This window comes from Cydia amplana, chromosome 17 (assembly GCF_948474715.1).
Source record: "Cydia amplana chromosome 17, ilCydAmpl1.1, whole genome shotgun sequence".
In the NCBI taxonomy this organism is placed as follows: domain Eukaryota; kingdom Metazoa; phylum Arthropoda; class Insecta; order Lepidoptera; family Tortricidae; genus Cydia; species Cydia amplana.
This window is the reverse complement of record NC_086085.1, coordinates 9,505,571-9,518,634: the sequence shown is the minus strand read 5'-3', so window position 1 is coordinate 9,518,634 and position 13,064 is coordinate 9,505,571. Positions and strand designations below refer to the sequence as shown.

General features: G+C 37.3%; 1 protein-coding gene across 1 annotated transcript; it reads left to right on the top strand.

The window, feature by feature from the left end:
• Positions 1-1,253: 1,253 nt before the first annotated feature.
• On the top strand, positions 1,254-12,717 carry LOC134655678 (uncharacterized). Its single transcript, XM_063511119.1, has 5 exons — positions 1,254-1,424; positions 9,249-9,356; positions 9,925-10,002; positions 10,800-10,888; positions 12,392-12,717. The coding sequence occupies exons 1-5, from the start codon at positions 1,352-1,354 to the stop codon at positions 12,620-12,622; spliced, it is 579 nt and encodes a 192-aa protein (XP_063367189.1). The 5' UTR covers positions 1,254-1,351; the 3' UTR covers positions 12,623-12,717.
• The last annotated feature ends 347 nt before the right edge of the window (positions 12,718-13,064 follow it).

Below are 13,064 nucleotides of genomic sequence, written 5' to 3'. Positions count from 1 at the left end.
CTTCAACCCTACGATGTGGGATATCGTTAGGTCTTTCAAAATCAATAGGGGTCTTTTTTGATTAGGTGAAGGTTTTCGAAAATAATCGCTTTGAAAGAAACAAAATGTTTTTTCTAAAACCCCTAATAATTTTAAAAGACCTATCCAACGATATCCCACATAGGGCATGCTCCCGGGAATTCCCGGGAATTTGAGAACCGGGAATTCCCGGGAGCATGCCCTATGTGGGATATCGTTGGATAGGTCTTTTAAAATTATTAGGGATGAAAAAATGTTTATAGAAAACCCCCATTTATTTTAAAAGACCTATCCAACGACACCCCACATTATAGACTTGAAACGATGAAAAATTTTTCACACACATAATGTATCTTTTAAAGCGATTATTTCCGAAAATATTCACTTTATCAATAATTTTTTTTCTAAAAAACCCCTATTAATTTTAAAAGACCTATCCAACGATATCCCACATCATATGGTTGAAACGAAAAAAAAATGCTCACACACATTTTGTTTCGTTAGAAGCGATTATTTTCGAAAATGTTAACTTTATCAAAAAATGTGTGGGGTGTCGTTGGATAGGTATTTAAAAATAAATAGGGGTCTGCAAACAACATTTTTTGATAAAGTGAATCATTTCGGAAATAATAATTTAGAAAGAACAAAAAACGGTTATTCCTTATAACTTTTGAAAAATCGATCCAAAAATATGAAAAAAATTATAAAAATAGTGCTTAAAAAACTCATTCAAACAAACTTGATAAGTTAAGCCGTTTATGAGTTATCGCTAAAAGTCTTCCCTTCTTATTTTATTTAAAAGCCTGGTAACCCTTATTTGTGACCGGATTTTCGCAGGCAACCCTATGCCACTGTATTCGCAATAAAATTACCATCATTTTGATGTATAATTCAAGCGTCAGACAGATGAGTGCAATTATCGATAAAAACTCACCTGTTTAAACACGGCAACCACATAATAGTGACCGGAAAAAGATAGGCAACCTAGTTGATTTATGTTGTACAAGTTGTATACTTTCCATTGGAACTTATTTAGTTTGTCAGACAGATTGTGGACAGATCAGTGAAATTTGAAGAAAAAAATTGTTTTTCAAAAATTAATTAAAAATAGCCTTGGCCATATTTCTTTAGGCAACCCTATTTATTTATGTTCAGGAACATATTTTCTTTCATAATATGTAAGTTTCATCCGTCAGACATATCGGTGAAGGTCGACCATATATGCCGGATCTCCTACTATTATACATACCTACGTTGGCGTGCGCCTGTTGATATAATTTCAGTTTCAAAAGCATTTGTTGTCACTCGCGAGTATATATTGTTAACATAAAAAATGTTTCTGTTCAATCTTATACTGCTACTGGCGGTAGGAAATGTTACAGCGGCAGTGGTATTTGAGGATTGTGGTGAGTTCTTTTAACTGCTCTACGCGCTGAGTGGCTGAAGCCTAAGTAAAGTTGTGTCAATCTCGAGAACGTTACTTATCTTTTTATTGTGGGAAATATTGTCGAGCGCGAACGATTCCCATACAAAACAGAGAATGCTCATAAACGGCACAACTCTAAGCAAGGCCTTGGTTCCGTACCTTTTCAATTGCTCTACCCGGAATTCCCGGAAACCTATTCTAGAAACTGATATTACCCACTACCCACAAATCAAAATTATTACAAGGAAATAGAGATACATCTCAGGATTTCGTCACCTCTAAGAAATATATGTTTTAGCTACCTATCCGCGGTTAATTCACTACCAGAGGGGCTACCGCGAAAAACGAAATTCGCTAATTGCGGGGACCTTTTTCTTTTATTCCAATGCAGGCGTAATTAGAGTGACATAGAAAAATGCCTGCAATTTGCAAAATTCGATTTTCGCGGTTATAGCCCAGGTTCGGAACTGAAACACATTAAATTGCAACTCGCAAGCATTGAGAGTTAAATAAAAGTTTGTAAATAGGTACGCTGCAAATTTTCTGAAGTAGGTAAGTAAAAAAAACACTATTAAAATATATAATGTGTTCGAACTTTTAATTGAACAATGAATATAACTCGTGTAATAATAGTAACCAAAGGCAAATAAACATAAAACATATCAAGTAACTAAAGTCTATTTTTTTATTCGGTAGACTAAAATGACATTTCATAGTATAAAATGACACATGATGTTCATACTATGAAATGTCATTTCAGTCTACCGAATAAAAAAATAGACTCTATGTACTAAGTTTAATGGTTCCGGTAAATGATCTAAAATTAGTAGTTTACATCCAATTTTACAAATTCATATTAGGCTTTCGTTGTGAATAATCTCTACTCAGTTTCAGTTTTATAACAGACATATTATAACTGCTCACTGAAGCGTGCTGAAGCTAAGGTTCCCGTAATCTGTAAATCAAGGTAAAGAGATAAGTAATAATATTAATCATCAGAATTAAGTAGTACCTCCTACCTAACATACTCGACTACTCGTAATAATACAACACTAACTAGATACGCTACGCGACATAGACGTAGCGTAGTACATAGGGGCTCCATACATGGTACGATTAATCGCTTCGATTACTGACTAAAATCGTGACGATCGGTCGCTTTGAAAATGCTAGTCAATATGTACACGAAGCAATTGGTCGTTACCTCGTTACGATCGATGCGCGATCGAGGAATGCAGCGCGTGCGGACAAAAATCAAATCGTTGATCGCAAAAAGCCATACAATGTCGACTCATTAAGTCGATTAAGTCAAACGTTAACCATAATTTATTAACATACACTATCAATTTTATTCGTCGTTATTAAAAATAATTCTAATTGAACATACTCGTAACGCTAGCGCTAATTGCAGTTTGAGCATTAGTAGCATTACACATATTTACGAGTTAAGTACGGTACGAGTAAAGCATTATGTGCGATTGCCAAGTCATTATATGTATTACGAATTAAAGATATCTTATTGATACGGTTTAACACCCCCTGGCACTGATTAAAATAACCGACTTGGTTTCACATTACATCTCAAAACTTTTTTGTAGTAAAAGCGTTGCGATACTTGCACCTTTTTACATGTAATGTTTTTGATGGGATCTCATCTCTTTTTGTAGGCAGTCCTTCTTTTCGGGTACTCATACCCATACTATGTATACACATATCATAACTAAACATGTCTTCATTCATACTCACATCGTACATCGTAGTGTACCTTTACTTTACCTACTATTTGTAGGAACTGCAACAGTAACTTTGTAATATCATATATTTATATGGGATTTCAAACTTATACAGTTCTTAGATCTTTAAAACGTGACTGATATTGCAATATTTTTAGGTTTACCCTTTATGTGGCCATTAAACCCTAACTCTGTACCAAATTTCAGCTCTCTGAGTTTATGGGAAGTACTAATTCTATTCTGATGATCATGAGTGAATGAATGAGTGTGTTAAGTGAAACTTTGCTTTCGCTTAATTTCGGAACTAAATGACCTACAGACTTGAAATTTTGGATTTTAAGTATGTGATTATAGCTTACTGGATGACGAAAATTTCTGCGTTCTGGTCTTATCCAGAGGTTCTCAAATAGGGGCCTGAAAATGCGGCGAAATGGTTCCAGTAAAGGATGGTACGGCAGTGTTTGCTTCGCGCTCGACTTGGCGGGGGCACTGCCGTGCCCCCAGATGACAATAAATTATTGAATAGTACTTGTATCTTCGTCCGCTATTGACTTCTGGTTATTAATTATTGTAAAAGATTAAGATTACGGCTGTGATTGAAGTTTATTGTTCTACTTATCTACCTACTAGCTGTGTCCGCGTGCTGGTGGATCCGCTCGCTTGTATCGATCATATCCCTACTGCTCTAAGAGGTAGATTTCTAAAAATAGACTTTTTACATACCTTATCTCATCAAGATCGGTTCGGTAGTTTAGTGATGAAAAAGCTAACAGACAGAGTTACGAGTTACCTACTTTATCTAATACCTTTTAACGAGCAATTCTTGTTTATATATTTATATATATATATATATATATATATATATTTCGGGGATCTCGGAAACGGCTCTAACGATTTCGATGAAATTTGCTATATGGGGGTTTTTGGGGGCGAAAAATCGATCTAGCTAGGTCTTATCTCTGGGAAAACGCGCATTTTCGAGTTTTTTTATGTTTTCCGAGCGAAGCTCGGTCACCCAGATATTATTTAATAATATTAAGTACTTAGTATGGATATGAGATAACTATATGGGGTATATAGGTAGCAATGCGTGTGCAACTAAAACATACTTACCCAATTTATTTTTTTAATAACAGAGTGTAAGTACCTATAGGCCTGTAGCGCTAGAAATATCCAATCCCATATTTCGATGCATCTTTTAAAAGTAAAACATAAACGTAGGTACTTATATGATATGTAGCGATGCTACACGGTTTCCCATACTAAAAACATACTACACAACCTGCAATGAATGAGTGTCGCATTTCCGACAAAATAACATATACCAAAGTATGACAATTATGTAAAACTGTAGTATACCTTCTCAGCTGTAGGTTGATCAAAATACCCCGCCTCCTGGCTGGCTAGATTCGAAGAAACAAGCCCAAAGAGAATGCCACTCGAACGGAACTTGTCACCCGGGTTGTGCTGAAATTACTGGACTGAACCTGGCTTTGCGCATATCAAAATGATCCTTGTGATCCACTCTAACTGCTCAAATAGGTCACATCCTAATCTAATTAGTATTTTAGAATCATTTATAAAATTGCTTAAAATTATAAATCATAAATATGTGGGTCCTCCATCGTTCGACAGAAGAAACGTCAAAATAAACGAAGGTTTCGTTACTGCATAGGCAGGGAAGATATTCCGAACGAAACAATGTAGGAAATAGTAATAAAAGATGTAATTATTAATTATTATTGTTAACAACTTAAAATAATTCAAGTATTAATGAACATTTGTATTTTACAAGAATTACTGGATTTAAAAAATGCTCGAGTTGGTTTGAAGTTTAATGCATTGATGTGAATCGAAACGCAATTGACGGGTTGGTGGACTTTTCGAGAGGTGACAGGTCAGAACACTTGGGGGTTTTTTGGTTTGTCGGGACGACGTGGGCTGGAAGCTTGTCCTAGATCGATTGTGGGAAAAATTATCACGTCTCCTCCTGCCGCCCGGCTCAGCCGGTGGGAACTCGGACTATGATGTAGGCCCGTTTCCGTGGGTGAATCGCGTGGGTGATTCGCGTGAGTGAAGTGCGCGTTCCGGTGTACCCTTCGCCGCCTTCCGAAGGGGAAACATGGTGGACAGTCGTGCTCCCGCGCACGTCAGCGTGTGCCGCCAGCTTGGCGGCGCGGCGCATTGACGCCGCCTCCCACCGCAGGGCGCTGCTTCGGCCCGTGGGCAGCGTGCCGGACGGCGCTACCAGCCGTTCGACGACCCCAAGGTTTCAGCACACGGCCCCCCGCGCACATCATCGAACTCCACGGCGCGGCGTACCCGCGCCGTCCCATAGCCGTAGGGCACGGCCCCGACCCGCAGACCGTGCGTCAGGCGGCCCAGAGCGCCGCTTGACGATCCCGAGGCTCTTCATGCGGTCCCGCCCGCGAAGATACCGGCTGCCGCGGACCGTTCTCGCCCTGGCTTAAAGAAGTTAAGGCTCGACGAACGGCCGCCGCCTTCTGACCACATCCGCCTGCTGCGGCCAGCAGCAGTGTTTCTCCGGATAACGACCTTGCGCCGGATTCGTGAGTGCACCAAACTTTAGTGTTAGATTTTGGCCAAAATCTCGCGTCCCGTTTGATCTCGCGGCCGTATTTTTAAGGCTCTAGGACTATATTAACGTTCCCCCTCAGCGGTCGGGGTATTCTCTGTTTCCCAGCGCCCGCATCTAGCGAGGTGCCATGTAAATAAGGTCTGTCACCGATTTGGAAAGTAAATTGCATGATACACATTTGGCCTTATCCTTTATAGCGCCCTATCCCTACTCTCATAACCAGGTTTAAAGCAACAAGAGGTCCTTGTATTTCAATGGTTCAGTGTCTTGCTGCGAGCCTTATCCGGCATCTATTGTTGAGCATTTAAAAGTGTTGAAAGCATAATCTTAACAAACCACAACTATTCGGCCATCGCCGCTTCAAAAAATTCTCATTTTTATACACTACAATGGCGCCCGAACTTAAAAGCTTTCTAAACATTTACCCTGGTTACTGTGAGCTTGGAAAGGTGATAATAACAATTTATAAAAAAAATTGTCATTTAAAAAAAAACTTAATATTTAAAAAAAATTGTTGAATTATTGGAGTTAAAAACACAATGTCAATTAATTTGTAAGTTTGCTTGTGGCAGGGTAGCAATTTTATCAATTATTATAATTTTTATTAGGCTACACTATGACCAATTAGCATAGCGCTCAGCCACATATTATTTTTTCACCACGCTCCATTTGAGAGCATAGTGGTAATTTATTTTAACACTTCATGTGCAAAGTGAAGTGTTATCAATTTATTACATATATATATATTACATACCCTGACACAAGCAAACCAGCTTTTTCACCGACATGCCGGACGGGGAAGGAGAGGAATTTCATGAAGTAGGTGGGGTAGATAGCTAAGCCACCCACCCCTACCCGTGTCTAATACCTCATTGTTTAATACGCGACCACTGGGTGCCGCATTGGACACCCGCCCGCCCGGTCAACCCATTTCCCACACATTTCAAAAGTATTAAAATATTTATCCACTTTTACTTGTCAAACCAACTCAAACTTAACATTCCGGAGACTTAGTAGAATAGACGAGACACTCTAAATTATTTTTTCGGTTTTGACTTATTCGGTTCTAAATAGAACTATTTTATAGAACTTAAATGTTCACATTATTTGTTTTGTTTGAAATTTGAGGAAATTGGCCTTAGTACCAACCTCAATTCCAGCTATCTTTGCATAGCATTTTTTATGTTGTACTGAAACATGCACCATTTGTATTCGCTAAAGGTAGGGAGATGTCGACGAACGGCATGCTGCATTCCACATGGAGTAGTATTCCTGATTTGTCACATAACCTCCGAATTTCCGACTGCTAGAGCAAACCGCTTTGTAGTTAAGGTAATCTGAAAAAATTCAGTTACCATTTAATCTCAGAGCAATACTACTATATAATACATGTATATACTACTTATATGTCCATAATACCTAAACTTATTGTCCATTGAGCATAGAAGTTATAGCGCCTATAAGGAATTTAAATTGACTACATATAATATATCAATTTATTACTTGCTCAAAATAAAAAAAGCGGCCAAGTGCGAGTCGGACTCGCCCATGAAGGGTTCCGTATTTAGGCGATTTATGACGTATTAAAAAAAAACTACTTGCTAGATCTCGTTCAAATTAATTTTCGGTGGAAGTTTACATGGTAATGTACATCATATATTTTTTTTAGTTTTATCATTCTCTTATTTTAGAAGTTAGGGGGGGGGGGACACACATTTTACCACTTTGGAAGTGTCTCTCGCGCAAACTATTCAGTTTAGAAAAAAATGATATTAGGAACCTCAATATCATTTTTGAAGACCTATCCATAGATACCCCACACGTATGGGTTTGATGAAAAAAAACATTTTGAGTTTCAGTTCGAAGTATGGGGAACCCCAAAAATTTATTGTTTTTTTTCTATTTTTGTGTGAAAATCTTAATGCGGTTCACAGAATACATCTACTTACCAAGTTTCAACAGTATAGTTCTTATAGTTTCGGAGAAAAGTGGCTGTGACATACGGACGGACAGACAGACGGACAGACAGACAGACAGACAGACAGACAGACATGACGAATCTATAAGGGTTCCGTTTTTTGCCATTTGGCTACGGAACCCTAAAAACGAACTCTTCAGCATAGATAATGTGAAAAATATAATTCAATAATATATTAATTTTTCCCCTAAACTAGGTAGGTACCTATACTTTTAACACACTCTTGCGGAATAAACAGATTCCTAGGCTAAAAAAAGAACCAATAGCAAATGACGCGAAATATAATAATCTAGGTAAGGTAAGTAATTGTTTTTATTTTACCTACATACTAAATATAACTTCTGATGTGAAAAGTTTGAAGACTGCAATGTCCTGTCCTAGCTTTCGTTTTAGACAGTTACTTAATTTGAAGTTTGGCGCTACAATTGGAATAGTAACTTATAAACAAATACACAAAGACCTATACGTTTGATTTTTTACGTTTAATCTTGCTGACTTGCCAACTGCATAAGACGATCATTGTAAAATCATAAGTACACCTAATAGGTGCATATTTAAATTAGACTACGAGTAGGTACTTATATTATTCATGATTATTCACCGCACTGACAACAATTTATGATTTCTGGGAATTTTAATATATAGGAGTCATTATTAGACACTTATCTACCTAAGGCACAGGTTAGTCCGGTCGTATTGATTTGAATAAATGAATAACGTCAATTATAGACCACTGGTCGTTGTCAACTTAATACCTACTAGTCCATGTCCTTTTAAAAGCGGCACGGCACGAGTTGTGCAGCGCCGCATAAAACACATCTGTCTTAATTTACTACTTATATCTATGTAAGTAAATTTGCCACCATTATTATCTATCTATAGTATCTATCCATCAGGTGATTGCGGTTATTGGGTTACATTTTGGGTTGCCCCTAGTCCCTCAACTTAAATCAACTGAGGTAAAACAGCAGAAAGCGCAAATATGTAAAGTCGGGGTCCATGCTAAGTTTTCATGTCAAGTGTAGAGCTCCTATTGGGAATTGGGATATGTACCTTATTCATTGAATGACGACCGGTCTGGCCTAGTGGGTATAGTGACCCTGCCTGTGAAGCCGCGGTCCTGGGTTCGAATCCCAGTAAGGGCATTTATTTGTGCGATGAGCACAGATATTTGTTCCTGAGTCATGGTTGTTTTCTATGTATTTAAGTATTTGTATATTATATATATATATATATATATATATATATATATATATATATACATATATATATATATATATATATATATATATATCGTTGTCTGAGTACCCACAACACAAGCTTTCTTGAGCTTACCGTGGGGCTTAGTCAATTTGTGTAATAATGTCCTATAATATTTATTTATTATTTATTATTATTTATATCACTGACATGTCACTGACAAATCGGTGAAAACTTAGCGTGGTTAACTTACTTTATGGGATGTTTTATTATTGATTTCATCTTTGTCCACAGGATCAGCGTACGAATTGGATGAAGTTAACATAGATGGGTGCGGCATGAGGCTGCCCTGCGTAGTCACCTTAGGCGAGAATGTTCCTGTCAACGTGAAGTTTTATGCTGGTTAGTTTAAGGGCGCCCGTCAAATACACATGATGTATATACATTTTGGATCTTATTACAATGTCCTAAGGTGCCAATTTGTAATAATAAGTAGGTATCTTTAGTAAAGCGCTGGTGGCCTAGCGGTAAGAGCGTGCGACTTTCAATCCGGAGGTGGCGGGTTCAAACCCCGGCTCGTACCAATGAGTTTTTCGGAACTTATGTACGTAATATCATTTGATATTTACCAGTCGGTTTGGGCGAAAGAAAACATCGTGAGGAAACCGGACTAATTCCAATAAGGACTAGTTTCCCCTCTGGGTTGATGGAAGGTCAGAAGGGCGATGGCAGTCGCTTTCATAAAAACCTAATCTCGTGGCCTATACGTCAATTCTTAGGATTAGTTGTCAAGCGGACCCCAGGTTCCCATGAGCCGTGGCAAAATGCCGGGATAGCGCGAGGAAAATTATGAAATATCTTGAGGTACTGCTAGGAATTATTATGGAATGATACAAATAAAGTTTACCTTCCTTTATACGGTCGACATATGTACATAATTAGTTAAATTATTTAAAAAAACTTGTTTCAGGCTTCTCATCAACGCAACTCGACCAGGATGTAGTAATCAATATCAACTCGATAAACTTAAAAACAAATGTTACTCCAGGTAAATTTGTTAATTTACTTTTTTTCTAAAATATTAAGGTTCCGTATAGCCAAAATGACAAAAACGGAACCCTAAAGCTTCGTTTCGTTATATCCGTCTGCCCGTCCGTAAGTATGTCACAGCCATTTATCTCAAAAACCATAACCATAAGGTATATTTGAGTGAAATTTTGAACATAGGTGCATTTTTGAGTTGATAGATTAAAATTAAAAAAAAAAAGATTTATTCCTCCCTATAACTTTTGAACCGGGCGTATAAATAAAAAAACCGGCCAAGTGCGAGTCGGACTCGCGCACGGAGGGTTCCGCACTATCAACAAAAAATAGAGTAAAACAAGCAAAAAAACGGTCACCCATCCAAGTACTGACCCCGCCCGACGTTGCTTAACTTCGGTCAAAAATCACGTTTGTTGTATTGTATGGGAGCCCCACTTAAATCTTTATTTTATTCTGTTTTTAGTATTTGTTATAGCGGCAACAGAAATACATCATCTGTGAAAATTTCAACTGTCTAGCTATCACGGTTCGTAAGATACAGCCTGGTGACAGACGGACGGACGGACGGACGGACGGACAGCGGAGTCTTAGTAATAGGGTCCCGTTTTTACCCTCTGGGTACGGAACCCTAAAAAACACGATCGGTTGACCGAATTATGATTTTTAGCAATAAACATTGGTATGGCTTTTTATGTCGTATTTATTAGGTACGGGAACCCTCCATTATGGTTGGCTGGTTTTATATTATAACATTGTATTGTCCCTATTCGTTTCTTATTTACTACATATCTTTATTTTCAGAGCCCTGTGCAACTGTACATTGTCCAGTAAGAACCAACGCGGTTACTTCTTTTACCAGCGTTATGACGGTGCCCACCAATATGGCTCTGGTAATTATTCTATCTATACCTATACCTATCATTATTTGAATCCCTCGATGAATTAACTTATATATGAGAGTATAGGATCATTTCAAATTTGAACAGTATGATTCAACTTTGGTGGCGATATAACGATACTGGTCGGCGTTTGAAAAGTTTATTTTTCTACTCCCGTACTTTTATTTGTGATTTAAAGGGTCATGCACACACCTTTAAAACCCTACTTTATAGTTGTCAAGACAAGTCTTTAGTCTATTCCCCAAAAAAGAATTTGTGCTTTCACGCAGTATCTTTTTGCCGATTTTACGATACTTCGTGTAATGACCACTTAAAAAATAAGAATGAAATACAGTCTTGCCAACCTTATTTTAAATGTCATCTCTGACAAATAAGTGAACCATAGACATGTTTTTATTTTTAATTTCATTCATTCATTCTTTTCCCGCCCGTACCCTCCATTTTTGCTACTTCTTGAATTTAAAATATTTGTTAAATTTACTATTTTATTTCAAAGTAAGTGCCTGGTCGTAGAAAAAGTATTGTATGCAACGTTGTTTAACCGAGTCAAAAAATACTCGTGGCGTCTTTATTAACAATTTTCGGCTTCGCCTCAAATTGTTACTCACGCCACTCGCCTTTTTTGACCTCTCTTAAACAACGGTTGCATAAAATACTATTTCGTCTTTGGGATTTTGAAACAAGTAGGTACATTGTTACAGGAACGCTACGTGTGTCACTATATAGCCTCTGTACTAGATTGTTTTTTTTTTATTAAATATCCAATTTGTTTATTATATCACCGCCTTTAGCTTCTATTACATTAAATACAGAAATAGAATACAGGATACAATGACGGAGTGGAGGAAGAATGGCCCCGTAAGTTACCTGATTGGCAAAAAATTAACTACTTACCTATGCATCAATGCCATTCGTACCTGAGTTTTTATTCTTAGATGAAAAAATATTTTTCCATTTAGAACAATGGATTCTAAATATTAATTAAATTGAGGGCTACGATGTTCGGAACCTAGGTTGTTTTTCTGGTAGTTACTAAATTTAAATTAATTGCTTATAGCATAATTAAGTATATATGTTAGATAACTCTGACGCTTAGGTGTAAAGAAAATAACAATAAGCCACAGTTAATTACTCAGACATAAACATAAATGATGACATATCACATTAGTACGTTCAAGTAGCATGGCGTGCTTGAATTGAACAGTAAGTACCTACTGCTGCTAATTTTCAATCTCTCCACCTCTCGCGAGCTCGCGACCCCTATAGCTTGAAAAAAATTCTCGGGGACACCCGCCCATGAGTTGTTTTTAAGTTTTGTAACCAACTTTTTTTTTATATTTCGGCTTACCTACTCTAATTCATATCTATTATAATGTCTGCGGTGACGTCTGATTAGTGACTATAGCGCCACTTTTATATGGAGTAACTTCATATTTTAATGACAGACATATTTTCTGTGACGGGCCAAAATAATTTTAACCCTATTATTTCCAGAATCAACGGGGCTATTTGCGTTGGCGCGTACACAATGAACAAGGCAGACAAGTGCTGTGCTACGCCGTGCTTGTGCAAACTCAGAGTCCACTGCAGAAGATTGTTCGGCAAGCGATGGCCCGCGTCCAGGACACACAGTGGCACTCCCTCAATTTGAACAACGTGAATGCCACTGAGCTGTCCTACACAGAGAAAATTGTGAATGGTCACTATCAGACTAATAGTAGATAGTTCGACTGTTATGAATACATCTATTGTAAAAATAGAAGGCAAAGTGATAATGAAAAGATAATGACACACGTAATAAAACTGTGATTTATCGATAATGTATCGTATTGTACCTACTTAATGTCTTTGTTAGAGAAAATTAAAGATTAATTTGAAATCAGAAATAATTTATTATCAATATACTTAATTGGTAAAATGGCATTCAGTAGAAATACCAAAATGTAAACAAGTTGTCTAGTACCGTACACCGGGGTTACTTTAATTTGCGGGTCGACTTTGATAACAACTAAATTAATAACAATTAAATTAGGTATTTAACAGATGTGTTTCTAAAAAAAAGAATATGTGTAGCTGTAGGATGTATGTATAAGAGGAAGGTAGTACTAAGTACCTTTAGGAGAATTATTTGAAAGGAGTTTGAAAGTATGAGATTACGGAGAAATAA

Coding starts and splice junctions, on each gene's coding strand:
- LOC134655678 (XM_063511119.1), top strand. CDS start 1,352: ATGTTTCTGTTCAATCTTATACTGCTACTGGCGGTAGGAAATGTTACA. Junction 9,357..9,924: donor CAACGTGAAGTTTTATGCTG/GTTAGTTTAAGG, acceptor AACTTGTTTCAG/GCTTCTCATCAACGCAACTC. Junction 10,003..10,799: donor AAAAACAAATGTTACTCCAG/GTAAATTTGTTA, acceptor CTTTATTTTCAG/AGCCCTGTGCAACTGTACAT.